Consider the following 27,995-nt stretch of genomic DNA (forward strand, 5'->3'; position numbering starts at 1 on the left):
CTCAGACCACATCATCCTCAAATGTTGAGATTATTTCACAGAATTTTTTTTTTTCTGTTTTAAGTTCTTTGTACAATGTGCACAAAATGGGCGCATTTTTGGGCTAATTTTTTTTGTCTCTCCATGACTCACTTCAAGAACTGCTAGACATGTTTGGTATGATGTTATTGGCCTGAAATTGTACGTCTTAATTTACTACGGTTGGTGATACCAACACGTCAGACAAGTGAATTTGTGAGATTAAATCAACACGTGCCACTACGAATAACGTCAAACAGCGATGTATAGTTATAGGTATTTTGAAAAATTTCACAACTGTGGTATAATAATTATTTATATTATGTAAAACAACAGCTTGGTGACTGCATGAAACAAAAAATAATATCACTTGAGCAGAATTCAATCCCATGACGAGTCCAGTTTGCTACCACAGAGTTAACTTGCATCGTGTTAAATTGATGTTGATATATGGTACCTAAAGATATTAAGAACATATAATATTTATAGTTAAAAACTAATGTTAATGTTAGATTAAGATAACTGATCTCATCTGTTAAGAATAATTTTTCTTTAGAATTTACAGATTAAGAGACTTTCAAGTAAGATCATTGACTGTACATTGCACTAATTGATAAGTCTGTAATACAACTTTAAAACCATCTGAATCAACACTTACGCCAACAATCAGTTTCTGATAGACAATTTAACTGCTAGAGAATAAGGAAAAAGAAGTTTGTGCATTTGCTGAAAATCATGGAAATTATATTAGATTGCACTTCACTCATTTATTTTGATAATAAGATGACATGTAGGTAAGAGATGATGAATAAATGAGATATGCTTATGTTTTTACATTGCCAGAAAATTACTGCTTTGCTGATGTAAATGATACAGATGGTAATGCTAGTGTGTGTGTGTATATATATATTTTAATTTAGCTACGAGCATTCCGAATTCAATCTTTGCAAAGAACACGTGGAGACTGTGTATTCTGGTGCAGATTTCACCTTTCCAGTCTAATTTGTTCTCATTTATAGCACATAGTGATAAAAGAATTCAAAATGAACTCCTTCAGAATTTAATTGCATTTAAAATGATGTTCAAGGAGAATCTCATATTTAGTCAGTGCTACACAATATTGCACCGACTGCCTGCTTTTGTGGCGGTCAGCTGTGGTTCCTTCCACCTGCCATAATACAGTGTTTATGTGTATTGATGATATTCATTATTTCATGGTGGTAAACACGCGGCCTGCTGCAGGCATGATGGCAGAAATGTCCCGTATGTAGACAAGATTCAACGCCCTTGCTTGAACAGTGGAAATGTGGCAGCTTTTACAGTGTGACTTGTTTTGCTAGTGTCAGGGGCTTGATTCTAGTGGTTGATTTTATGCTTTGTAGTCTGCCATTGTGCTCAAAGACTGTCTTTATAATTGTTTATATTAATATTGCATGTGAGGGCAAAATTACATTTTTCATGGTATTATATGTGATGTAAAGTGTTTGATCTTGTGTTAAATAGCAAGGAGAGTTTGAAACTGAAAATACTGCATTCTGTGACATCAGGTAACAGTGATGTTGATGCAAGGGGTGATATGAGCAATGTGATGCCTTGGTGCATCTGTTAATGACAGCTGACAAGATATCAGTTACATTAATGCCAAGATAAGTTTTAATTTGTTGCTGTACATCTGATTTGATAATAGGCTTGCTCAGAAATCTGTCAGGATGGTGCTCATGTTTAGGTCCCTCATTGGTCTGCCCTGTGACATTCAGTCATTTTGGGTGCTGTGTTTTCAAATACAGATCACGTTGCCTCAGCAACATGATTTTTTTTTATTCTTGCATTGATGTTATATAACTGCCACTATTTCATGTTTTGTGTGTGTGTGTATATCTAAAATTAATTTTATCATACTTATGATCATTATTTTCAATTCAGTCAGTCATTTTAAACGGCTACTACAAAACCCTCAGGTTTCAGAAAACAGTTTTTCCACATTCCACTAACATTTAAAATAAAATGTTTGAAAATTCTAGAATGAAACTGCTGTTTGTCAGCTACAAAGCAATGATATCAGCAATATTTGAATATTTAAAACAAACTTGGAGTTCATCTTCTCAGTTATCATCATCATCATCATCATTACCCCTGGCCGATACAGGCCATGTTAATATTTTGTCATAAATTTTCTTGTGTTTATATGAAAAGCAGGACACCAAATAATGGATGTCTTATCGTTTTTACACAATTAATAGGTACTTTATCTGAATAAACCGTCTTGAATGTGAGAACAAGTTTTGCTGGCACTTGGAAGGTCAAACATTTGCTTTGTTGAGTCCTCAAATGTATAATGATGCAACATGTAACTTTGCTCGCATGTTTGCTAGGTGTGAAGGCCCTGTAAAAAGTATTCAGTTTGTGCATTGATGCCCACTCTTTATGGAAAGATGTGTGTAGGATGTGTTATCATGTTCTTAACTTTTTTGCCATAAATGGATTCAGGCCCTTTCCAAAATGACTGATTGAATGATTGATTGACTGGCCTAATAATATGGAACTGCATGCACACATGCCATGTTTTAGACTAAAGGCAGCCTAATTTGAAGTCAGCTGACAATGATGTTAGCTCCTATCCAAAAACAGTCGCTGCCATAAACTGTTTTCACGACCTTTAAGGTGGTGTTGCACCATAAGTCATAGAATCAGTTTTAAGACACTAAAGTAATTTGGGCAGTCATCTGTAGGGATACAGTTGTGCCTCTGAACATTCTTATGAAACAATTTGTCTGTGTGAGGATGCTGTGGACACAGTTCATACCGATGCAATTCTCTGCATTCTAGATACTGAAACTGTGCAGCCTCATATAAGGTGAGTGGTGATCCAGTCCAGGAAGGCAGAGACCCTGGTATATACACCCGGATATCCAGGTTCTGCGCACCGAAAGCCATATGACACGACGCCGATCAGGTAGTACCGCTGGCTCTTGGACCACATGAGTGGCCCACCAGAGTCACCCTGCAAATATTCAATTAATAGTGGTAGGAACATTGTACATTGTCATGCTGAATGCTACATTGTCACATACTTTGACAAGGTAATAATGCAGTGAACTCTTCATGTTACGCAAAATTACCGACATGTCACTGACCTGGCAAGCATCTTTCCCACCCTGAGCATACCCTGCACATAGGACATGATCATCAATGTGGGCTGTGCTGAACTTCTTGAAGGCATCCTTGCACTGCGCCTGACTGACGACGGGGATCTGTAGCTGCAGCAGCTGGGAGCTGGATGGTCCATCTGCAACAGGACAGGACATAAGAGGAAGAATGACCTGAATTGCACTCTCTCGGCAGATCCGTAGTCTGATACTCACTGAACTGGACAGAACCCCATCCCGCAATGTATGGGAACTTCCTCACAAAGTCCAGGGAGCGAATCTCGGGAGCGAGCGGCAGACAGATGGGTCTGATGAGGTCTGCAGACACAATGGACTGAATGAGATATGACTGTGATAATGAAGCCGTACGCACTTGAGGGAGTGGCTGAGAAACGAGATGTTAGCGCAAAGAGTGCAGGTAATGTTACATCTTGCAGATATATGAAGGAATTATTAACACAATAGTCAATAAATTGTACAGTAGTTGAAATGGAATATCTGCTGTGTTATTTTTAAAGAGACATTTGAAATTCCAGAACATCAGTGATTCTGAATGCCTGGCAATGACCTACTTGTGTAGTTGACATCATTCTGCAACCTCAAGATGGCAACATCATTGACAAATGTTCTGGGGTCATAGTTGTTGTGCACTTTATGGTCTTCTATCAAGATGTCTATTGGTGTAGCCCCATCATCATCTCGCTCCAGGTCCAGCTCGCCAAGCCTTGCCATGTACCTGCAACAGGAGGTATGATGGAGAGCAAGTCCGTTGCTGGGACGTGCCGTATGAAACGTACAGGACATCAGAAAATGTTATGATCAAACATTGCGTGTCTCACTAACTATATTTTACGTCATGTTTAATATGATTAGCCTTGTTTTGTAAGTGGTAACTTCATGTAAAATATAATAGACAAGATTTTGATATTGACAACCAAACTACATTTTGTGTTACTTTTATCCCATAACCAGATGAGACTTACAAGTCCTTGCGGCCATGCACGCAGTGTCCTGCTGTGATCACGTGTCTGTTGGTTATGAGGGCACCTCCGCACAAGAACTTAATGTCTGCTGAGGATGATGACTTGTAGCCCAGTGCCACAAGCCAGGGCCACGCACCTGTAACCACACGTCATCTTGGTTGAGGGCCGCGAGCTTAGACATTTCAGCCCCCAGTTTTCTCCTATTCCGTGACATTCAACTGATTTTACGGGTACGTTAATGCCATAGTGTATAAAATTTGCAGTCTGTTGAAAGGCAGCAGCTCCATCAGACAGTTTTCACTAATAATTGAATTTGTTTTTGTTGAAAGTGACTGGAAACACCCTGAAAGTGGACTATAATTCACAAGGAAGTAAACAAACACATTCACCCATTTGGATGGATATCTGAGAGCACCCTGAAGCTACGTGAATGCACTTACCAAGTTTTGCGGGATATCCGCCTATAATACGTTGCTCGTCCGGTTGCCCTGCAATGCCACACTCTGTGACATCTGGGAGCTTCACAGGTTCCTTGACTGGTGTCCTGGAGTCGTTCTCGGGTTCTGCCTCTGTCGCGCGTGTTTCAGTGCCCGGGCAGCACACCTTGGGGTCTGACCCCTCGTAGCCACACGCCGATGCGCGAAGGAAGTCTGCCACGCCGGCGATTTGGCGCTGTTGTCGCAGCAAGTTCAGGAGCGGAGAGCACTGCTTGATGTTGAGACACATGCCGGCCCGGCCGCTTGGATTTGTGCAGCCATCTGTTGGCAATAACAGTAAGTAGCAGTCCTCATTGTTGCCCCTGTACACTGTTACTAACAATGACCTCATTTGTTTGTGTTCTTGGGTATACATGTTGATTTAATTTTACGTGTGTCTGTGAGTTGCCACAGTAGCAACAAAAGCAGCAGGTGCTAATTGCTGGAACTCACCTGATCTTGAGACACTGTTGCTGCTTGCGGCCGCCGCCACAAGTGCGAGGAACAGCAGACTGTGAAGCTGCTTTGCCATCTGTAATAACGATTAGATTGCGTTTGATTGTTGTCTGCGTGTCTTGTGGTTTTCTTAATGATGCAGTCACTGCTTGTCATTGAATGATGAACTGGAACGTATATGGAAGGAAGTGACCATGGCCTGATTTAAGGACTGTACAAGCATTTGCCTGGAAAAACCATGGTTGTTGGTATCAAGGTTTAGATTTCAATGCAGGAACTCTTCAGTGATACAAAGCAGCGCTGGTGGGTGGCTGGGACCACTGGACTGAGACGTTTAGTTGTGCTTTGCGTCCCCGAGAGATGCATTCAGAGCTTTTTATGACTCCTGTTCAGACTGCACTAGTGCTTCCAGAAGAAGTGGCACAAGGGACGCTAATCTCTCAATGACAACTAGGAACTCCCTTGCTGAGAGTCAGGCCTGTCGCGGGGAGAAATGGAAATCCTCCGCGCCACCCTGGTGACACTTTGTTCCGTCCTGAGCCACTTCAGTCTCACTTGCACTTTTCAAGAACATTTTATTGGTTACTTTTTAGTATTATCCTCTCAATTCTCTGGTATGACCTTCGTTAGAGATTAATTTTTTTGTGATGTGAATCGCGATCCGGGTTATGAACCCGTATACTGGGGGGCATCCGGATTTTTGCAGTTGCTGTAATTCGGTTGTGATGTAGATGCCGCCAAATTTCTGTAATTCTTTTTGTTTAAAAGGGACCACCGCGGCCACAACGATGGATCAATTTTTAATAAGAATGGAAAACAAGAAATGAAATTAATCGTGCATAGCCGAGTAACATCATTTTAATCCCTCAAAGCATTGTGGCATTTGTATGTACTCTCTCATTGTACTTCCATTTTTTTCTGTAGTATCTGTTGAATACAAAACAATCTGACCAGTAGTTGACCTGTAACGTGGAAACCCACAGTGATGATCCCCAATAATTTTGTCATCTTTTGGACTTCACTTTGGGAGATGGATGCTGGAAAACATTTTGTATGAAGTTGGTAACAATGGTGGTAAGCCTCGACAATTACCACAGTCAGTTTCTTGTAAATTGGTACTGTAATAGACTCCTTCCACTGCGGAGGCAATTTCTCCTTATTCCAAATAGAATTAAGGAGTTTATGGGCCTGGATTCAGAGAGCTACATCTTTGTAAAGCCTTGCGTTCGCTTGCTTTATTTTGGAAGGTCGATGTTATAGTAACGAGCGGTGTGAGTCGTACTTGTTTGAACACTACGTCACTTGGCGATGTCGAAGTAGAAGGTCGACCAGCTTTTATTGACCACGGTACAAGAAGTTGGTTTTACAAAATGGCCGCCATTTTCACATTCGGCCGACCGTGAAGCAACTTGCACGAGTCGGATTCGCTTTCATGGCGATGACTCAGCGGACTTTCCCGCAGGCGCTGAAATTCAAAGAAATGCAGCAAGGACCCCCCCCCGCGGGCCCGTCGTCGTTACGTCAGTGCACAAATTGACGCGACGAAAACAAGGACAGCACGCCGACTGTTTGCGTTGTAATTGGTAGTCCTGTTTCCGACCATCACGATCCCGGGCTCGACCCTTGGACCGGACATACAAATATCGAAGAAAACGAAAGTGGCTCGGCCACCTTGGCTTGACACTTGCAGTAGAATGGCGAACCGTAGCTCTGTTTCAAATGTACAAGACGTTTCGAGATTTTCGTCAGTTTTTCAATCGAATTCAGACACAGCTGAGAACTGTGGGTCTGTAACGTGTGCCACAACGCTCGTATTTCCTGCACAATTCGGGAAATAAGTGAACGTGCGAGAGTTCGTGTTATCATTTGTTGTGGGCTAAGGAAAACTGTTTTCTCCAATGTAATTTGAGGTTTTCACATTTTCATTTTGTGCGTTTAGAATGAAAATGACGCGTGCGTGTCCGTTGGTAATTGCAGTGATTGTGCGGCGGAGAGAGGTACTCAAGGTTACCCAAACACGGAGTACATATATATTTCTCTCTCTCTCTGACTGACCGGAACTGAGGTGCGTTCCGAAGGCCGAGGTCTGAAGGATGCAGCGGATTGAACATCACGTGACGAGTAAATCCGCTCGAACACAAAGCTCAGCATCTTGGCTCAGTTACATTTTGTGGCCTAATGGGATAGCTCTTACCTTTGAACACATCGGAATGCCAACCAGTCTCAGTTCTCGCTGGCAATGAAGTCCGAGGACGCGCTGACTTTGTGTTGCCAATACGAAACACCTCAACTATCTGAAACGCTGATTTCAGGAAACATTTGACGATACAAGCCAGAGTTTCCTTCTCAGAAGAATGCGTAAATATTGGAACTCACATTCTGTGTGGTTGTGTCGGTTCGAATCGTGACAAGTAGCATCGCGCAGGCGCAAACCAAGCGGTTTGTCAGTGCCACAGCACTGATTGGTGACATCAAAACTTATTTAGCGGTTCTGTTTTCTTCCTCATAGAATAAAAGGACAGTTCTCAAACCATAAACCAAGAACATTCTACAAAATTGTTTTACTGCCAAATGAGACGGGGAAGTTGGTTGGCAAGTATTTTAATTTTTCAAGGCAACGAATGTCAGGACATACTGAGCAGCACCATGAGAATATGCCGGACAGGCCGAGTTCCGAGGCGCGTACCTCTCCGGTTTTCATCCTTGGGGCACCAAAAAATAATATAACCGTGATCAAAAGTCACAAGAACACCCCCCCACCTCCAACCCTTATTGAATCTTGTAGGCACTGAGCAATATCGCCCCTGCAACTTCAAACACCACGGATTTGAAAGTTATCAGATCGCATTTTCTTAGGTTCAGTCGTCATATTATCCTCCCAAGGTGTTTTCTTATCTTCAGGTTCCTCGACTAACGTCATGGAACCGAAATTTCAAAGAATGTTTCCAAGAGAAAGTTGGAGCATTTGAACGGCGTGACGAACTTCACTGAGTGACCTCCGTTTAATGAAAAACTTCACCCCGAGAGTTGGTTCATTCTCGATATTCCTCAGTTCTTGTAAGTGATTTTGTTGACAGGTCCTGCCTGTGTGCTTCGCTTCGAGACGTAAACACATTCAAAAGCGACTTACATTGTGTATCGTAAGAACTCACCTGTGTTGTTGACGTGTGACGACCGCAGCTTCACTGAGCATCCGGCGTGCTGACTGCGACCTTCATCCATCTGTTCGTTACTTCTCCAGCCACCGGTCGCTGCTGAGTGACGCGTGGGGGATTTCCTCTCATGACCTTTACAGCTGAGAACTTGTTCGGAGGGTTCCATGTCAGTTCAGTTGTACTTTCCATGGCAGGTTATTTATTATTCGTTCTATGAACGAAATGCATAGCGAGAAAGCATAAGGTCATGTCTGTCCAGGCGATTCAACTCGATAAGCACTGGGCGAAATTTGATGTCGAGGTTGTATTATTCTGCAATATCTCAAAATCGCATTTTGAGTATCCAGTACGAACGGCAATAACATAATGTCTGGAGAAAACAGTCATGAGATAGACGTTGAGGTGCTGCGATCTGATGGCCAAAGTTGGAACTATTGAATAAGATGGTTTTAATTCCTCTATAAGCATGTTGTGAAGAATGCATGAGGATATATTATGTATATTCCGGTACGGAATACACTTTCATAGCTTGTTACAATGACCAGGACTTTTCAGTACTTGTCAATGGATCTGTGTTCTATACCAAATAAGTTAGACTTGTAGGAGCAAACAGCAGGATGATAATAGCAACTTACTGGTAGATCCAATCAGAATTTTGAATAGGCTGAAAAATTTCTTTAACCAGCTCTTAAATGTTCATAGGACTGATGATAGACATACGGCTGAACTATTAGTGCCAGATCCTAGTTAGATGAAGTTGAACTACCCATTGGAAAGTTGAAAAGTTATAAATTTCCAGGCATTTATCACATTCCAGCAGAATTAATTAAAACAGGTGGAAAAAATTGCACATGAAGTTCCATAAGCTTATTCAGTTAATTTGGGGTAAGGAAGAGATGCCACAGCAATGGAAGGAATTATTCCTGTTCTTAAGAAGGGGGACAACACAGTGTGGTAATTGCCAAGGAATTTATATTAAACATTCTTCTGGCGAGATTAACACCATATGTGAGTGAAATTATGGGAAATCATCAGTATGGCTTAAGACAAAACATGTCATCGATTGTTTATGGATTTCAAAAAAGCCTGTGATTCTGTTAAGAGAGAAGTTCTGTACCAAAGAAGCTACTGAGTGTAATAAAAATGTGCTTCAATGTAACATGTAGCAAAATTCGTGTAGTCAAATATTTGCCTGAGTCATTTTTCGTCAAGAATAGTCTGAAACAAGGATCTCTGAAACGTCGGTAAACGTCTACCAGACTACACCGGGCAACAATCCAGAAGACAGCAATCTGATATTTAAGATACAGTTCAGAAGGAAATGTACCAAATATCCAAGAAGACATATTCTCCGTCGTAAAGATCGGAAATTTCAGAAACGATAGTGACTTCCAGAATAAATGCAGCTGTCAACCATTACTGTAAACGTACATTCCATAATTTACGGCAGCTAAAATGTAGCACATTCAGAAAATAAAGTTAATTTCTAGCAGTTTCCGCTAAAGGGCTAGTAGATGGCAGTAAGAACTTGTTCAGTAGACCCTCTATGAGAAGGAACATACAGTAATCGTCACAGATTTTCTAGTCTTGGATTTTTTCTATATTCAACATAAAAAATTTTGACTTTCAAACAGTATGCAGAGAATCGAAATAGACTATCCACAAAGTAACTGGTAATTATACAAAAATGCAAGTTACCATGAATTTTGGAGATGAGATTTGGTTAGCGCAATGATTTTTAAACCTAATGAATGTAATTTTTAAAGCTCGGAAATGTATTTCTCAGTTTGATAGTAGCGTTTAAGTACTGTTAATAATTTGTGGGAAATCACGAAAGATCTCTAGTGCGAAATGATGAGATAAATCTTTCCGAATGGGTGATGAGGTCATTTAGTGTTCAAAAGAACGCACCCTGGCATCCAGTTTGAAGATGTACAGCAAACGTGTATTGAAAAGTAAAATGGCGTCAGATAGTGAAAGGCGTAAATTAGTTGACTTGCGTGTTGTTGATTTACGTGCAGAACTGGAGAGGCGCAATTTAGATAAAACTGGCGTAAAAGCTGTTTTAATAGAAAGATTACAGAAGGTAAGTGATGTAGCTTTCATGATCTAATGTGCGTTATGAAACGCATTCGTTGTGCGAGTTCTGGCTTTATAAATTCATGTTCTGTATTTTGTCGTAGGCACTTCGTGGAGAAGGACATGACTCCGAAGAATATTTTTTTGAGTCATCAGAAAAGAAGATATCTAAACGTTCGTCGATTACAAGTGAGTTTAACCATTTTGTGATTTATTCTCATAGTGCCGGTTGTGTATATCGTGGTTGCGTTGGTATTGGGTTTCCGCCATTTTCTGGGAATTGTACGTAGATAGCTACAAAATGTTTTGGCGGTTAAAACTGTATTTTCTATTATTGTGTCGCATGCAACGGAGTTCAAATCATCTTCATGCTTTTTATATCGATTACTCTTCATAATGTATGCAGCTGTTGAAAGTAAGTGTTTGTTTTAGAGACAGGAGGCCTTGTGAGGTTCTCATGGCCGTGAAGATGTCCGTGTTTGGGCTGTTGGGTTAGATTTCTAGACGTAGGTAGATGCTACTGTTACGGAGGAACATGCATCTATCATCTGCAGGGCTGATGACTGCTTGAAATACTATTTATAAGCATTCTAGTATGTTATTTCAGTATTATATAATAATTAGATCCTTAGGTTACAATTATTGCCTGCAATTCTTGTGTTTTTTGAGACTATAGTCTGAGCTGTTGGCATCATCATTAAACAAGATTATAAAATTGCAGACTTACTGGAGTACACAGTTTCAGTGTGTGATCTGTACTCCTATGCTTTCTTACTATTGGCTGTTCAAAATAACTATGATGAAGATTAATAATCACAAAAAAAAATGAAGCATGCTGTAGTCCAGTGTACATAGTTTTCAGTACTAATATCACTGAAATATACGAATGTATGTTTCAAACATTAATTTCTGTTTGCTGCTTTTATCTGAAGCTGATTGTTGAGAGGTTGCCATAGTTTCAAATAGAGATCATTGGCTTTAAGTTTATATGTTACAGAGTGTCTTAATATATACAGTATATGTTGAGGATTCTCTTAATATATTAATTTTACAGAATGCATTCACAAACCAAAGTGTATATTTATATTGATTATACAATTGAATGTATGTGCACCATGTGTTTTTAATATTGACAAGGTGCAATTCTGCTGATTTGCTGACCTTATGATTTGAGTTGCATTTTTTTACTGGTTGAAAGTTTTAATAAGGTACAGATGAATATTAAATTAAAAGTAATTTATTGTTAGTTTGGGAATAATTTATTATTTAAGTCCAAATTTTGTATGTGTTAAATTAGGTTGACATCACTTGAAAGATTTTCACCATCGTGTTTTTAATGAATATTTTGTGCAGTTGTACAATGTCTTATATATAACAATTAAATTATGGGTATATTTATTTATTTGTGTGTTTGCATATATCTTGAAAATGTAAAACTGGTTTGTTCCAAATGTGGTGTACTTGTTCATTAAGACTAGGAAGAGAACGCAGTGTTGTGAAGCTCTGAAAAGAGCATTCTGAGTTTGTTTTTCGGTGAATGTGGTTCTAGTAACTCAGCGTGGTAGGAATATGGTGCCAAGACCAAAGCTGTTTGTCATGAAGAGCAGACTGTTGCCTACATTTACTTTTATGAGAATTTGCCATTGTGGCAGATGGGTAAGGCATGTCACATTGATAGTTTGGCATGGTGAATTAGTTCTCCTAAAGTATGTTAGCTTTTTGCCAGAAACTTTGGAAACACTGGGAGTGGGTGCTTCCAGGGATGATGTGCCACACAATAATTTATGACTGCTCTGTGCTTGGGTGTGTGTTTGTGTGTAAAAACACGCGCAACCTACAAAATATTCCTCCTTGGGCATATTGTTGTAATATTCTGGAATACAGAATGCACGCACATACGCAGGCTCCTGTGTCATTGGGAAATTTGTGCATGTCTGCTGTTACTGCTGCTTGTTTTGTATGTCTTATGCCCAGTTGATATTAAAGTATCTTCTCTCCCCACATTTGCGTGTTGATCTCTAATGTAATTTTTATGTGGTACATAGGAAATTGCTTGAAAACACTTTGTGGTCCTTACAAAGCTGCTCATTGTGTCATCACCTTCATCGTTATTTGGTACATGCAACATGCAGAGAGACCTTGTGGTACATATGACATTCTGTCACCACCCCCTTTTGACTGCTAGTATGATTTCTTTATGTACAAAAAAGTCTATCCCTAGGTAATAATTGTTTCCATTTCAGTAGAAGGAAATATAATCATCTGTTGGTTCAGAGCCATTCTTGCCCCATCTGACTTTCTGTATGCCTGCTGAATTGAGTCTTATATTTTGCTAATTCTCTTGATGCTGTTTTTAAAGAATCTGATGTATGGAAATTCCTGACATTCCAAATTTCATGTCCATTTTCCATTCCTTAGGTTGCTTTGAAGAATCAGTCTAATACAGAGGCTGGCATGTACCAGCTGATTTTTTGGTTTAGAGTTGTTAACACTGCCCAGTTTCCAGGCTGGAGGATCACCCCCTGCTGTTTGTAACTGCATAGATAAGGATGGGAGTCTATTACAGCGCTTGACTGACAGCTTGTTCGCCGCCATCTGTCGCTGGGTGTTGGCTTCGCTGATCACTGGCACGTGATTGCGAAGTTATCAATCAACTGCCTTCATTTCAGAGCGCAGTGAACAGGATGCAGAGTCTGAGACGCAGAGCATTGCAGAGGAGAATCACAATGCAGACGTGGATGAGGAGCATGATGCGGATATGGACGAGGATGTGAAGAAAGAGGAGGCAGACAATGAAGATGGAGTGCCCGCCCAAGTGACAGACAATAAAACAGTTGTGTCGATGCCTGAACCTGTAACAGATGGTGTGGAAGTGAAAGTGAAGGACGAGGCGCGATCGCAGGCAGAGGTGCGTGTTTTTGCGCTTGTTGTGGTGATTCTTTTGTATTGTTACAGCATATTTTCTCTTTTTATGCCATAAGAGCATAAATTTGGAAGTATTTTAAAGCAAAATGTTAAGAAGAGTATTCAGAGCTACTGACGTAGGTACGTTGATTGAGAAATATAGGAAATGACATAATGAGGAGCCTGTGCTTGTACGTTTGCTGAATCATTAATAGCCATTCCTTTTCTGTTGACTGTGCAGAAAATGGCCTTAGGATGTTGTTGACGCTCCTAGCAGCATCAAATCTTATCACCGTAAAAGATAGGTCCAATTGTCTTGCTTGTACATACCACAGATCAGACCAGTTTTATTTGTCAGGTCATGAACAAGTCTTGAAATTCTGCGCTCTAGTGCAGGTCGTACTGAGAATTCACCTTTTCCGCATAAGGAAAATAAGGCCCTATCAGAAGAAACCTCTGATTCATGTACAGATAAAATAAATTATTTAAGTAAAGTTATTCTGATGATCAGATGTGGTTTAAAAAGCATGTACTACTGTCGCCTTGTATGATTGCAGTTTTAAGAACTTTATGGAGCCGTTCTTGACTGACACACCATTCCCCTAGATTGGGGGGTCTCGACCTTTTTCGCTGGCGTACCACTTATTCTAATTTAACACATTAAATGTACCACTGACCAAATGCATTCAGGGAAAACTGTTATTTATGTTAATATTAACTTTTGATTTTCTTATTTAGTTCATTTGCCACTGAACTTTGGCTTACATACCACAGGTTGAGAAACGCTGACCTAGGTGATTAATAGTTATTCTAGCATCAGTATCACCCGCTATCTCTTCTGCCAGTACAGTTTTTTGTATCTGGCATTTTCTCTAGCAATTATTAGGTTGTTTTCAGATTATTGATCTGCTTGGAACTGGAAACTGGCTGTGAAATTTTCAGAAATATTTTCTAGCAGATTTGTATTTGAGAGAGAGTTGCACTAAACACATGCTGTTCAGTAGTATACCTCATTTGAGCCACGTGCGGTGCCGAATGTTCGATTGAAAGATGCATCAAAATATGCAGACAGACACAATGGATTATGGAAGTATGTTGTCACTGACTGCTACTACTGCAGGGGTGTGTCAGGTCATTGCCAGGCCAGCCACTCGCTCACCCGCTGTTTAACAGTCGAGCAGAAGGAAATTATCCTCAAACTACATTCTACTGGCTGCATCACAAAGCACACTTTAATGATTGCTAAAATTGTACTTGCTGACTGTGGCGTTAAATACATAGCAAGTAAATAAATCGGATGTAACAAATTAAATATATTTGTTTTCAGGAAGTGGGCATAGATGTCGACAAGAATGTGCCTGAAGCAAATGGTGTGGATAATGAGGACTCCATCAACCTCACAATAGGCGAGGATGAAGAAAAGTTGCTAGCGGAGGAGGTGGGTTTGCAGGAGCTCCATATTCTAGAATTAAACATATTGTGTTCATGTGTTGGGCTGTGGTTGGGTCATGTCCAGTGGGAATTGCGGGCGGAGTGATGTGGTTCTTGGATGTAGGAAGAACATTCATTACCTTTACTGATTTTAAAGGAATGGTGTGAACCCAGTACGGTTTCCCCACCAAAATCAGTGTGGAACCAGTGCTACGTAAGTGCATTGTGTAGTTGCTGGTTCATCTGTCGCGTTTGTCTTGCTGGCCCCCTTAAATTAAATTAAATCCGTGGCGTAACAGCTCCAGAGAGCCAAAGCCGACTAGCTTGACTGCTGGCCTCACATTCACTTGCCTAAGCAGAGGTGAACGATCATCCAACCAGATATAGGGTGACGTGTGGTCAGCACGACGAACCCCCAGCCATTGCTAGCTTACCTGATTGGATTACGCTACTCATTGTAGCTCCCCAATTTCCTCACGATGCTGGGTTGGCACCGGTCGAAAGCTCATGAGAAAATTTCTTCTCCCCCGAGACTCGAACCAATGCGCATTCCGTATCGCCGGTCCGAAGCATGATGCCTCAGACCGCGCGGCTACGGCGCGGGACTCTTGCTAGCCCCCTTTATGGCTAAAATGTGTTTTATATTCAACATAAATTCTTGTCATACTGTGACACCCACCATTACTAACTAGCCTCTTGGTATTATTTTAATTGAACATGAATTTTTAACAGGAAAACATGTTGGAAAACTATATTGTTTTATAAATGCTTCGCAAATACTACATGTCCTCATGGCATATGGTACCATTTGAACTCTGCTTGGCATTGCATGCTTTATTGATTAAGGTTTGTAAGTTTAGGACATGACCAACAGCGAGACATTGCACTCTGTGTCAGTCTGTTCAATGGGCTGGTTCAATTTGAGGTCTCGCTACATGAACTCTGTCGGCTGCACTCCTATTCCCCTACTGCTGTGTTAGCAGTTGGATTATAAAGTGCAGTACATAACTAGAAGTTATCAGAGCATTTTGAACATCCTTCCATTGCTTTCTGTATAAGTGGTCCAAAATTGTTGATTGGAAATTGCCTGGGATATGTGAATGGTTTCAGGTGTTAATCAGTTAAAATGTAACAATCAAATTTTTGTGCCACAGTCAAAAGTAGCCATTTCAGTACTGCGTAGAGAAAGTCAGAGTCTCCAGGATTATGTGTGAAGTAGTGTACTTCCTTTTTTTGTTGTTGTAGGAGGACAGCAGCAGCCAGGAGAAGGAAACCAAAGGTACTGTATGTCTGCTTGAACGGGTGTTTGCTTCTGTTGTAAAGTCAACTGCCTCGGCGTGGCAGTGGGTGAGTCCCTAAGTGAGTGAAGTGTGCGCAAGATTCTGAAGAATGCTGGAAGAATTAATATCCATATGGTCAGAAGAGAGAGAAACCGCTAGTTGACAGTGACATGGGTGGAATTGGGCCTTGCCTGCTGCCGTCTCATGATGCGAAGGCACTTGACTTTTCAGTTCTTACGTTGTAGTGGTTAGGTTTGTATTATGTGTTGTTATGGGCAGATGATACGTCTGCCATTCCCCGCCTGTTCGCACGGTCACACGAAGACGTCGACTGTCGTCACGAAGAGCTAGTTGTGTCTCGTTAGCAAGCACTTGCAAGGTGTGAGCGGGGGGCCACCTGCTCAGGTAAGTCTGGGGTCAATGGCAGAGTAATGCTTGTCCACTCTTTCAGTAGCTAATGACTTCTGTGGCGGCGACGGAGTGGAGTCACTTCCTGTCCAAGCAGCAACAGCGGCGACGGTAGCAGACACTGATGAACGCCGTCGTAATGCTTCCTTGATTGTCCCTGTAGATGAGGATAGTGCGGTGGCAGGCTTGACTCAGCAAGAGGCAGGAGGGGATGCAAGCAAGAAGGATTCGCTGGGCCAAGAGGAAAACAAACGAACATCGGAGGAAGAGTCGCTAAGCAAGAGCCAAGAGGAACACAGTGATGATAAATCCGGCGGAGGAAGCAAGAGGTTCGTCTTACACGCTCACGGGGTTTGTATTATAACGGGAACAATCAACGAAGGTCCCTTCACAAGGAACGTCGGCATGATCTCGAGGATGTTGGTTTGGGTGGTAATGTATTGATTTACATTGTGGCCAGTGTTCGTTGATCATTTCTGTAGGTACCTGGGGCTAATAGGTTAGGTGCATCAAGATGGAGCAATGGCACAATGAAGACGTGATACAACTTCTTGGATCTTCAGTTTGCTAAAAGTTTGAATATACCATAATCTGCGAGTCGGAGAAGATAAAAATGAAATTTTATGCTCAACAAAAATCAGAGAACGAAATTTTTGTTTTTCGTAATTAAAGCGCAAGGACAGTTGTATGAGTTATTTGGTAGGTGCAGATGATGGTGAGTGGTTGAAAGTCACAAAATTAAACATTCAAATTTAGGGGAATGTCGGAGAAGTGCCCAGAAGATGCCAGAATGTTGTCTGATTCATTTTTGGCCCCAGAGAGAAGCTGCATTTTGCCACCCCGTGATGGATGCTGAAGCTTGTGTTATCTTGGCATCGTGTCGCAGACGACTTCTTGATGGTGAACTGGCACACGGAAGAAATGCAAGTGCCGATCTGATAGCGACGGCTGCTTATTATTTCGTTTGTACGACTGTGTAAACTTTGTGTGTTTTAATGTAGAAATTCTCTGAGGACCACAGTGGACTGTGTCCACATGGGATAGTGGGTGGGACTGACTGCTCCTGGAGAACGTACTGACTGCGTTTCACTGTTGTTAGGATGATTAACCGGAAGCCAGAGGGGCATTGATTAACATTAGTTGGTTGTGTAGTTGTAGCTTGCTGTATTTAAGTTCCTGACACTGTGTGAAGAAACACTGATTTGTTTTTTGTGGTTCCCTGACAGTTCTGTTGCTGCTGCTGACTCAAAGGCAACAAAAGATGAGAAGGGTGAGTTCTCTGTTGGTATCATTCAGTGACAAGGTAGATTTGCTTGTGACTCCTCTGTCATATATGCATTTTTTAAATTAAACCTCGATGTTTTGTGTTTCAGTGGAGAAAAAGAGCAAGTTGTCCGTGGGAGGAACCACGAGTGGCAGCAGCCGCAACCTTTGGGTTAGTGGATTGTCATCATCCACACGTGCCACAGATCTGAAGCAGGTGTTCTCCAAGTATGGCAAGGTAAGACATAACACGGTCAGCTGGTTCATTTTGGCATTGTTGCGATGGCTACACTGCTGTATTGTTATTGTTGAAGATAAGTGCTGAGGGGACCAGGTGATACTGTACATGCACCTCCACACTTTTTCTGGCCAGTTAAAAAACATTACCTTGTAGATGGGTTATTGCATTGAGTAGACTGGATGAAGTTTACCAGCATTTCAGAGCCTCGCTGACTGCCTGTCTATGGCACTAGGGAAAGCACCTAGCAAGTGATCTGTTGGTGAATAATTGCAGCTTGTGTTGTGTCCTTTCTCTTTCTGTTGGTGGCGTTGATGCCCCATCTGTAAGTGCAATGTCACATCATTGTGTGCCAGTATTAGTCTGTAAAGCTGCTGTCATTTCCCTTGGCCATCATAAAGAAGGCTCTGGTGTTTGGGAATGATGTGCTTACTGGTTGAGTTATTCATGTTGGATGACATAATGGTCCCTGATTTTGTCATCAGTCTTGAAAAAGTAATCTTTTAATGTTACAAATTGTGTGCATAGGATGTGGCATAAAGGGCACCGTTGGAATCTCTATGTGTCCTGAAGAATACGCCTTTCTAATCTGGTTTATCTGCTTTTGTTCATAGCAACATGTGAGGCAATGTGCCCTAGTTTGTGACACAACATTGTAGGGACTGTGGTCATCGCCATGGTCCCGTATCACTCGTGTGTGAAGCAGTGTTAATGAGGTGTCTTGTTTTTCCTGCAGGTGATAGGTGCCAAAGTGGTGACAAACGCTCGCACGCCTGGTGCCAGATGCTATGGCTATGTCACGATGGCAACAAGTGACGATGCTTCCAAATGCATTCAGCATCTACATAGGACAGAACTGCATGGGCGAATGATATCTGTTGAACGGGTAAGTTAATCGTGTGTGTGCGTGTTAGTTAGGCTTGTAAATTATATTAGAGGAAACTTGAGCATATTTTATGAAGAAGGAAATGGGACACTTTCTTTTTCTGTTGAGAAGTCTTATTTCTAAAGTATGACATAATTAACTAACTAACTAACTAGATGGCTTACCGAACCCGAAGGTTCATCACCGAATTAACCAAAGCCCTCCACCGGACCCTGTCCTGGGCCAACAAAATCCAGTTTCCTTCAACTCCTATCTCCCATAGATCCCGCCTGAGATTATCCTCCCATCTACGTCTAGGTCTCCCCAGCGGTCTCTTCCCTTCAGGTTTCCCAACCAGTACCCGGTGCACACCTCTTGTCCCATCCATGCGCGCTACATGTCCCGCCCATCTCACTCTTCTCGACTTAATCACCCTCACAATACTGGGGGAGCAGTACAGATTTTTAAGCTCGTCATTGTGCAGTTTTCTCCACGCCCCATCGTCTTCCCTCTTAGGCCCAAATATCCTCCTCAACACCCGATTCTCAAACACCTGCAATCTGTGTTCCTCCCTCTGAGTGAGAGACCATGTTTCGCACCCATACAAAACAACAGGCAAGATTATTGTTTTGTATACTTTAATTTTCAGGTTCTTAGAAATCAGACGGGAAGACAAAATATTTTGGACTGAGAAGTAGCAAGCATTTCCGGAATTTAGTCTCCTCCTAACTTCCTCACAAGTATCATTTTGATTTGTTATTGTTGTTCCCAAATATTTGAACTTTGTAACCCTTTCAAAGGATTTATTAGCTACCCTAAGATAATTTTGCCCGCCTGTCTTCTGATGACGAGATACTAACATGTACTTAGTTTTTTCTGAATTTACTTCCAGCCCCACTTGTCTACCAGCCTCTAGTAAAACTTCTGCGTTCCTCTTTATTGTATTTATATCGTCCCCCAATAAATTAACATCATCAGCATATGCCAATAGCTGATGTGTCCCGTTCAATTGCAAACCCTCCTGCCTACCTTGGACCTTCCTGATGGCGTATTCTAGCGCAAAGTTAAAGAGCAAGGGAGACAAAGCATCTCCTTGTTTTAGACCGTTCTTGATGAGGAATGTCTCAGATACATATTTACCTACTCGAATTTTGCTACAGGTTTCATTTAAGCACATTTTTATTAGACCCACTAGCTTCTTTGGTATACCAAATTCAATAAGAATATTATATAGCACTTCTCTCTTCACAGAGTCATAGGCTTTTTTGAAATCTATAAATAACTGATGTACAGTCCCACCGAACTCCCATTTTTTCTCTAGTATCTGACGAATGCAAAAGATCTGATCAATCGTTGATCTGTTTCGTCTGAACCCACACTGATGATCCCCAATAGTTTCATTCGCATATGGGGTTAATCTTGCCAAAAGAATGTTGGATAGAATTTTGTATGAGGTTGATAGCAGCGATATTCCTCGGTAATTACCACACTCAGTCTTGTCCCCCTTCTTATAAATAGGAATAATTATGGATTCCTTCCATTGATGTGGCATCTCTTCCTTATCCCAAATTAACTGAATAAGCTTATGGATCCTCATATGCAACCCTTTGCCACCTGCTTTAATTAATTCGGCCGGAATCTGATCAATTCCTGGAGATTTATAACTTTTCAACTTCCCAATGGCTAGTTCCACTTCATCTAAGCTAGGTTCTGGCACCAACAGTTCAGCTGTATGCATTTTAATCTGTCTAATATCACCAGTATTATGAACATTTAAGAGCTCGCTAAAGAAATTTTTCCACCTATTCACAATTTTTATTGGATCTGCAAGCAAATTGCCACTATCATCCTTTACCAAATTAGTCTGGGGTTGATATCCTTTCTTAAAGTTATTAATGCCTCTGTACAGGTCTCTGATGTTTTTTTCCTTATTATTTGTCTCAAGTTCAGCAATTTTGCCCTTCAGGTATTCCCTTTTCTTAGTCCTAAAGGTTCTACTAGCCTCACGTCTCACGTTACATAGATTATCCGCATTTGTTTTGTTTGGGTTCTGCAACCATTGAAATTTTGTTTGCTTCCTTCGATCTATTAATTTTGAACATTCTTCATCAAACCACGGTTTATTTTGCTTTCTCCTGTAGTATCCTAGTTTCTCTTTTGCTGAAATTTTGATGCAGTTTCTGACATTTTCCCACTCCCTGTTGATGTCCACACTTTCATTATCCTCATTTGTCTCTAAAATTTGAAACCTATTCGAAATTTCAACTTGATATTGTTCCTTTGCCTCTCCCTCACTTAATTTTTTCAAATCAAATCTTTCTGTGTCAAAATTTTGTTTAGTTCGTCTACTTACTGAAAGCCGCTCCCTCACTTTTGCTACCACCAGATAATGATCAGTGTCGCAATCTGCTCATAATTATTGACATGATATTTTTTTTTGTACAGATGGGGTAACGTTACAAGTTATGTATTTGGTATTATCACAGATTTTAGCAGGGGAGTCTTTTGAGAGGTGATGCAGAAATACAGTTGAGTGTTGGTGTTGCGTAATGATTGACTGATTGATTTCAGGAGGGGCGAGACCAGTTTGGAGATCCTAGTGTAGGTACAAGTGTAATATTAAAGAACTAGGGTGTGAAGAGTGTGGACTGGATTGTACTGTTTCAGGATGGGGTCGACTGGTGGGCTGTTATGAATATGGTGACGATTTTTTGAGTTGCATAAAATACAGGGAGTATCTTGACTAGATGAGTGACTTTGATTCTAAACAAGAACTGTGTGTTATGGGTTTTATAGGGCTGTTTACAGTTATGTTTCAACAGCACAGGTTGGATTATGTCAGGTGAGATGGGAAGATGTTGTTGAATTATTACTGCTTTGGCCTTTGGAAGGACATAGTCACCTGTTTGGGAGTGCTTTCTTCTGTGATACAGAGAGTTGCCACAAATGAGCGTCGGTTTAGGTAGCTGATGATATGGCTACCTCTTGTTGTGTTGAAATAGAAGTAGTCAATGTGATTGTTTAGTATGATGGTATCAGTTATTAAGTGACCTGTGTTTCAGGCAAAGGGGGATGCCACAGGGCCACCCAGGAAGAATGAGAGCAAAGTGAGCGGCAGCTCCGTGAAGAGAGCCGAGGAGAAGAAGCGGCACGAACGACGACTGAGCGCGAGTGTCAGTGCGAAGCAGGAAGCATCCGACAAAGAGGAGAAGAGAGATCGGGAGGCTGACCTAGGTGAGGGTTTGAATCCTCTCTGTTCTCTTTCTTCATAGTTTATCTGTTTCTTCATACTTTGTTTTCCTCATTATGACTTGTCTTGAGGCTCTCTAATCTGTGTGCAGAAGTGTTAGAGGTGAAGGACGAAGCCGCAAAAGATGGAACACCCAGCAAGATGGATGGAGATCAGGCAGTGTCAGGTGAGGACAAAGACATGCCTGGAAAGATGACGGATGGTTTAAGGAAGGAAGGCGGGAAGCACCAAAGTCGTGAGGTGTCGCGTGAGAGAAGGGATCGTCACCGCAGTGCAGGGAGTAGCCACTACTCGCATCATAGTCGCAGCCCAAACAGTCAGCGCTGTGGGTCTCGCCACCTCATGTCCCCCAGCAGGAAGCTTGGCGTGCTTACGTTTGCACAGATTCGAGTGAGTGCTGAGGGTTTCCCAGGACTTGAACCTTCCAGTCATTTAACGTGATTGACTTTGAGTATGGTTCATGTTTAGAAAATATTTGAAAACTTGATATGAAGCGTGGAGGTGTTGTGACAATAGCAATTTGTTATCTGCATCTTGTACATAATAACAATGTCAGCACTGAGCTTGTCCAGTTCTTTATACATTTATACTAACAGCCAGTCTGTGTTATGTTGGCAGCCATCTTTGTAGAGCCTTGATCATTAGCAAATAGAGTACCATATTCCACAAATGTTGTATGGATGGGAAATCATAAGAGACGCTGTGCAGAGGCCAGAAGTGCAATGGGTCCTTTGTTTTGAGTGCACCAAGTTGTGTGCAAAGACATTGTTTGCCATGTCAATGAACTATGCATATCATTTCATATCATCTGCGTGTCATGGCAATGTGGAGTGAGTTTTAGTCCACAAGATGTTTTCTCATGTGCAGGACAGCCTTGAATAAACAGTTCCCTTTATTTTTTAAGAATCAAAAACATGTGCATGAATTTATTGAAGACATGGGAATTAGGTATACAGAACAATTAGTGTCTTGAAATTCCAGCATGATGTTTCGTGGTTGAAGTCTGAAGGATTATGATGATGGGTACATTATAATCTGTAAAATTGTTTTCTTAGGACTTCCTCCATTGACTGAATTGTGAATGAAGTAACAGTGTTTTAGAAGCTAAATTCTTCTTCTGTGTTCATCTAACAAAGAACAAGCTGGATTGTATCTCATGGGCCATTGGCTTCAGCTAAACCCAGACCTAGACAGCTGCAGCAGCTTTTGGAATAAATGCTGCAATTTTATTTATAATTTAGACAGTGGTCATTACTTTTCACTGCTTTTGTCATCATTGGCTGAGCTAATGTTAGGATCACTTAATTATCTTCCATGCCATTAAGCTTGGTACATGTCACATTTGAAGCTTCTCACCCAGAACATTAAAGAAGATTAATTTATCGTAGTCACTTTTTTTGTGTTCCAAATGGTGACAAGTTTACAAACTGTAGCAACATTCCCTTGTTTGCGTTTGGACAGATGTGGCTGCAGCTGAGTTATGATTTATTTTATACTTATATCAAGTAATTTTCATCAGATAACCAAAGATAATAGCCAGTGGCAGATCTCCTGAAACCGGTAAGTGCGCGCGCATGCACACATGTATAATTGCAGAATTTTTTGTTTTACGTAGGAAGAACGAGAGCGTCAGCGACAGAGAGAGCATGAACGCGAGTTGCGGGAGGAGGATAGACGGCGGCGTAATGAGGTGTTGAGGCAGAGGGAGATAGAGAAGATGCATAGAGAGGAGGCCATGAGGCTGGAGCGGTGAGTGTTCAGGCCCCAGTTGTGCTTTGTCTTGCCACTTGTTCAGATGCCTCTGATGTCTTGGCTAACTTAACATTTCTGTCTTCAAGGTTATTGCCTTGAACCAGTCTGTGGAAAATTGAAATCTGTATGAAGGTGATCCTGTCCCATGATAAAATTTAACAGTGGTTGGGGCTCCAGAATTACAAGTGAAATATAGTAAAACATTGTGGTGCAGTTTAGTTTTATTTTCAAAACTTTACACAGGAGAACCCCTTCTGTATCTTATGGTTTCAGAAGAGCACCATTCAAGTTTTGTAGTTTTGCTTTGAATAATGTGACTTACCCACCTTTATTCTTTGGTGGAAGGAAATTGAAGCCTGTCGAGTTATTTGCTTATTGATTGAGGTTAAAATGTGACTGTCAAGGGGTTCTTTGAGTGTAATTCTGGAATACTGATGTTGGAGTGTTCCTGGACATCTAAGGGACACCAGTCAGGGAAAATCAATGATCATTTATAGCTGAACACCAAATAGACATAGAGGACTGTTTATTTTGATGTAACAGGAGCAATGACCACTTTTCATCAGTAATTCCCCTGCAGTGTCAAGGGAGTGTTTGAAATAAGTGAAATGCCAAGGAACATCAACTGAGAAGATGGCCAGTTTTGTAACATGAGTCATTTAGCTTCCATTACTCAATATGACTTTTAGTTGGCAATTGAGACCACTCTCTCAGCTTTCAGGTGGCTGTATGTGTACTCTAGAGACTGCTTTGTTTGTTAGAGCACCGGGTGCAACCATTTCTGTATGTTTTGGTCTGGTTAACACTAAATTACATACTTTTCAGTGAGAAGGAGAAACTGCGCATTGAACGGGAACGTATAGAGCGGGAGCGGAACGAGCTGATGCGAATGGAGAGGGAGCGTCAGAGACTGGAGCGTGAGAGGCTGGAACGTGAACGAGAGGAGCTGAAGCGTCAGCAGATGAGGTAATGCTACAGGTGTGGATGGTTCTTGGTGGGACAGCGGAACTTGATGTTTGGTGGGGTGATTGGCTGCATATGAGTGAGACGTGTTATGAAGACAGAAGCTTCGTGGACAGCTGTCGCTATTGGAAAGGGATGGGAGAATAGTATTAACCGTGGTTCTTTTGAAATGGTTTGTGAGTAGGGTGAGTGGATAAAAATGGCTCGGTGTCATCTCCAGTGACTGGCTGTAATATTGGCCATTAGGGGGTACAGCTCTTGGATACTGGTTGCAGAGTGGCAGTGGCAGGGATGAAGTACTGTACTCCAGTAAGATTACAGTGCAAATTAAGCGTTGTTTAGGTGCCCTCCATTTTCTCCTCTACAGTTTGTTTATTCTGAGGGCAAACTTGTTTCCAGATTTGAAGAGTCACGCCGTACAACTAAACGACCGTCCAGCGACCGCCGGGATTCTTACCCAGATGAGAGGAAACGGGTGGCAACTGAGCGTCGCTATGATGGTCCTGGGCGCTTTGATGAGGGAGCAAGGTATATGAATAATGTTGAGTTAGGTATTAATAGAGTTACTGGAATGGTTTGTGGCCATGTTTGGTGATTTATGTCCTACTGCAGTTGAGGTGACTGATGTCATTGCATACATACCACAGTTGACCATATTATTTATTGCAGAACATGGTCAAAATTAGCAGGAGGCATATATAAGTGAAATTTGGTAATATGCCTTTTATGATATGCAAACATCAGTGTAGTTTCGAAATTGGTTGACTCCCATAATTTCCTGTTTCTAAGAAAGTAAACTTGATACTCTTATAGAATACACCATGCTTCGTTTATGTTAGGTTTGAGCGTGGCCCAAGTTTCCGAGTTCGTGACGAGCGTCGCAGTGACAGTGATCACCGTAGCAAGGTGGATGTTCGTCACTCTAGAGACAGATACCCAGATTCATCGAAAGGTGAGAAGACATGCCTATGTTTTGTGGCTGGGCAAGTAGAAACTTAGAAAACTGATGGCTATGACAGCACCAAAGTGGAACGTGATCTGATCATAAGCTTTGGTGTCTGCAGTGTTGAACTTTCGAGTTCTGTTACCATGGAATTGCAATTGAATGAATTCTTTAACAGAAGATCATTTGAACAATACATGCAACCAGTTCTCTGGAAGTATGGCCTCCCATGTGCTAGGGCAAGTTATGACTATTGGTAAGTGTGGAACGTAATACTTTGCTTATTTGAATGTAAGGTGCACATTTATTTCCAGACTTGTGTCCCCTTAAAGTAGTGGTGAGGTGATATGGAAGTGAAACATTGAATGTTTCAGTGAAAATAAGTGCATAAAATAACAAGTGGTAAAGTGGTGGAAAGGGCAAATCATCTGTCTTGGCACTGGAGCAACTTTCTGCCATTGACAGGGAACAGGTAATGAGCGAGAGAGGGAGGGATGAAACAGCAAATCTATGTTTAGGTGATGATGGGAAGGCTTCATAAGTGTAGTGAAGTGTAGAGAAGGTCCTGATGAAATGTGAGTGCATCAGTTCAAGACGTATGTAATTCATTACTGTTACTGTCTAATGTTTTGTTGGTATTAATTTTTAAGTTATGTACTTTAGGTTTTATGGTTTTGTAATCTTATGAGTTGTTTTATTTTGAGTGTGGTGTGTTTTGTTGTGTCTTATTGTAGGACCACTGCCACCAGGTAAAAACCCATTTGCAGTAAAAAATTAATAATAATAATAATTGTAACTTGATGAGGTTTGATTCTAAATGTGGCAGGTGCTTTTTGTACTTCTCCTTTTGTGGTTATTTGCCGTTGGCCAGTTTTTAGAAGTGTGTTTGTAAACCGTGAAGAATTTCCAAGTATTTACACTTGTGTTGTCTGTGTTTACAGGGGAGAGTCGTTACACAGATCGTTCAGGAGACACGTGGCATACGGGAGGAGGCCCCCCACCAGCAAAACCATTCAGCTCTATGGGCAGTGGAGGAGTGCCTCCTAGAGACTCCTGGGGTCCATCCAGTGACCGGAAGGGTGACAGCAGCCAAAACTGGGGAAGGCCCATTGATGCAGGGACCTCGGAGAGGTGAGTGACTGTGAGTGTGCTGTTTCACAGACTTCGTCATGCATGGGTGGACTGGACTGACTGTCTGTCTTTCAATGTTGTACCCTCTTCATCATACTGTGAATTGCTTTTGTGTTGTCAACATGTATATTAGAAAAGAGGAAAAAAACATATGAACACTGACAATCTGTTTTGTTACAGAAAATGTCTGTTAATGAAGGATGGGAAGCTTGGTGTCCAGGTGGCAGGTTCTCAAGTTATTCTGAGTCGATCATACTTCAGAAGATAATTGGTGATACAGGCTGTTGCATAAAAACTGAATAATGAGATGTCTGTTTGCAAGATAAACAGAAAGTATTGAATGTCAAATATTCTGTATTGTAGTCCTTCGTTGGACTTATATGTGAACTACGTTGGTGGAAGATCGGCCTCTAAGCATCAGCCAGACCAGATAATCACAAACCTAGGAGAACCCACGTCACTGCCAGGAGAATGGTGTTATGTTTTGTGACTGTTTTGTTGTAGGTGGGTGACAAGCAGTGGAGGCCCAATGGGAGTAGTGGGGCGTGGTGGTCCAAGCATGGGCGGGCCAGGTTCAGTGTACAGCAGCCCGCAGAACGTGACATCAAACATGTCTGGCATGAACATGGGCATGTCCAGCAGTGGTGGACCATATGGTGGTGATCGCTTTGATGCATACAAGCAGTCGATGGGACCCATACGCAAGTACTAAGCATTGTCTTATGACAGGCCTGTGCAGTGCCATGATGACCATGTGCGTTAATAGTGATATTCATGAAACCATGTGAAAGTAGTGTTTGTCATTAATTCATTTGTGAACAGAAGACAGTTCGTTATGTCCGTGTGCCTGCAGCATTTTAGGAAGTAAGTGATGTGTATGGGAGTTTATCCAAATATGGAAAATGATACGTGTTCTGGGGCACGTGATAAGCTACCCTTTCTTGCAAAACAATATAGACATGATTGTGTGCTAAAGGGACAGCATTTTCAGGAATATTGTTATATGAAGCAGTGTATAAGCGCCTGTTTGAATAATGGGGGTGCTGAAGTTGTTGGTTTCCATTTATTTCCAACATTCATTCCCATGGGATATTTTTCTTTTCCAGAATTAATTCCCATGGGATATCTTCTGTGTAATTTTAGAAACTCTGAACTGAATGTGTTGCACTGTTTCAATGTATGTGACTTATTGTAATAAAATCTCACTTTAGAATCAGCTTGCTCCTTCCAGATGAACAAATTGCAGTGTTGTTT

The 27,995-nt window shown here is 41.4% G+C and overlaps 2 protein-coding genes across 10 annotated transcripts; one reads left to right on the forward strand and one right to left on the reverse strand.

The window, feature by feature from the left end:
• Window positions 1-316: 316 nt before the first annotated feature.
• LOC110830485 (venom protease) lies at window positions 317-8,358 on the reverse strand. Of its 2 annotated transcripts, none has more exons than XM_022065493.2 (8): window positions 8,232-8,358; window positions 5,077-5,155; window positions 4,588-4,905; window positions 4,148-4,283; window positions 3,737-3,900; window positions 3,381-3,482; window positions 3,153-3,304; window positions 317-3,019 (listed from the first exon to the last, which is right to left on the reverse strand). In XM_022065493.2, exons 2-8 carry the CDS (start codon window positions 5,153-5,155, stop codon window positions 2,864-2,866), a joined length of 1,107 nt encoding a protein of 368 aa, XP_021921185.1. In that variant the 5' UTR covers window positions 8,232-8,358; the 3' UTR covers window positions 317-2,863. The 2 variants fall into 2 exon arrangements, with proteins under 2 accessions (XP_021921185.1, XP_021921184.1); XM_022065492.2 differs by lacking the exon at window positions 8,232-8,358 and adding an exon at window positions 7,274-7,527.
• Window positions 8,359-10,163: 1,805 nt separating this feature from the next.
• Saf-B (Scaffold attachment factor B) lies at window positions 10,164-27,957 on the forward strand. Of its 8 annotated transcripts, none has more exons than XM_087350663.1 (17): window positions 10,164-10,320; window positions 10,418-10,502; window positions 12,983-13,221; window positions 14,545-14,655; window positions 15,894-15,927; window positions 16,380-16,665; window positions 17,563-17,606; window positions 17,710-17,837; window positions 18,574-18,723; window positions 21,765-21,936; window positions 22,044-22,342; window positions 23,568-23,701; window positions 24,530-24,670; window positions 25,067-25,195; window positions 25,507-25,619; window positions 26,552-26,741; window positions 27,246-27,957. In XM_087350663.1, exons 1-17 carry the CDS (start codon window positions 10,165-10,167, stop codon window positions 27,451-27,453), a joined length of 2,619 nt encoding a protein of 872 aa, XP_087206789.1. In that variant the 5' UTR covers window position 10,164; the 3' UTR covers window positions 27,454-27,957. The 8 variants fall into 8 exon arrangements, with proteins under 8 accessions (XP_087206789.1, XP_021921089.2, XP_087206791.1 ...); XM_022065397.2 differs by having other exon boundaries at window positions 16,383-16,665; XM_087350665.1 differs by having other exon boundaries at window positions 26,552-26,751; window positions 27,246-27,386.
• Window positions 27,958-27,995: the final 38 nt, after the last annotated feature.

The sequence above is a fragment of the Zootermopsis nevadensis genome, unplaced genomic scaffold (genome assembly GCF_977971745.1).
Source record: "Zootermopsis nevadensis isolate Lab colony 2312 unplaced genomic scaffold, Znev_1.0 Znev_ptg000017l, whole genome shotgun sequence".
Taxonomy (NCBI): Eukaryota; Metazoa; Arthropoda; class Insecta; order Blattodea; family Termopsidae; genus Zootermopsis; species Zootermopsis nevadensis.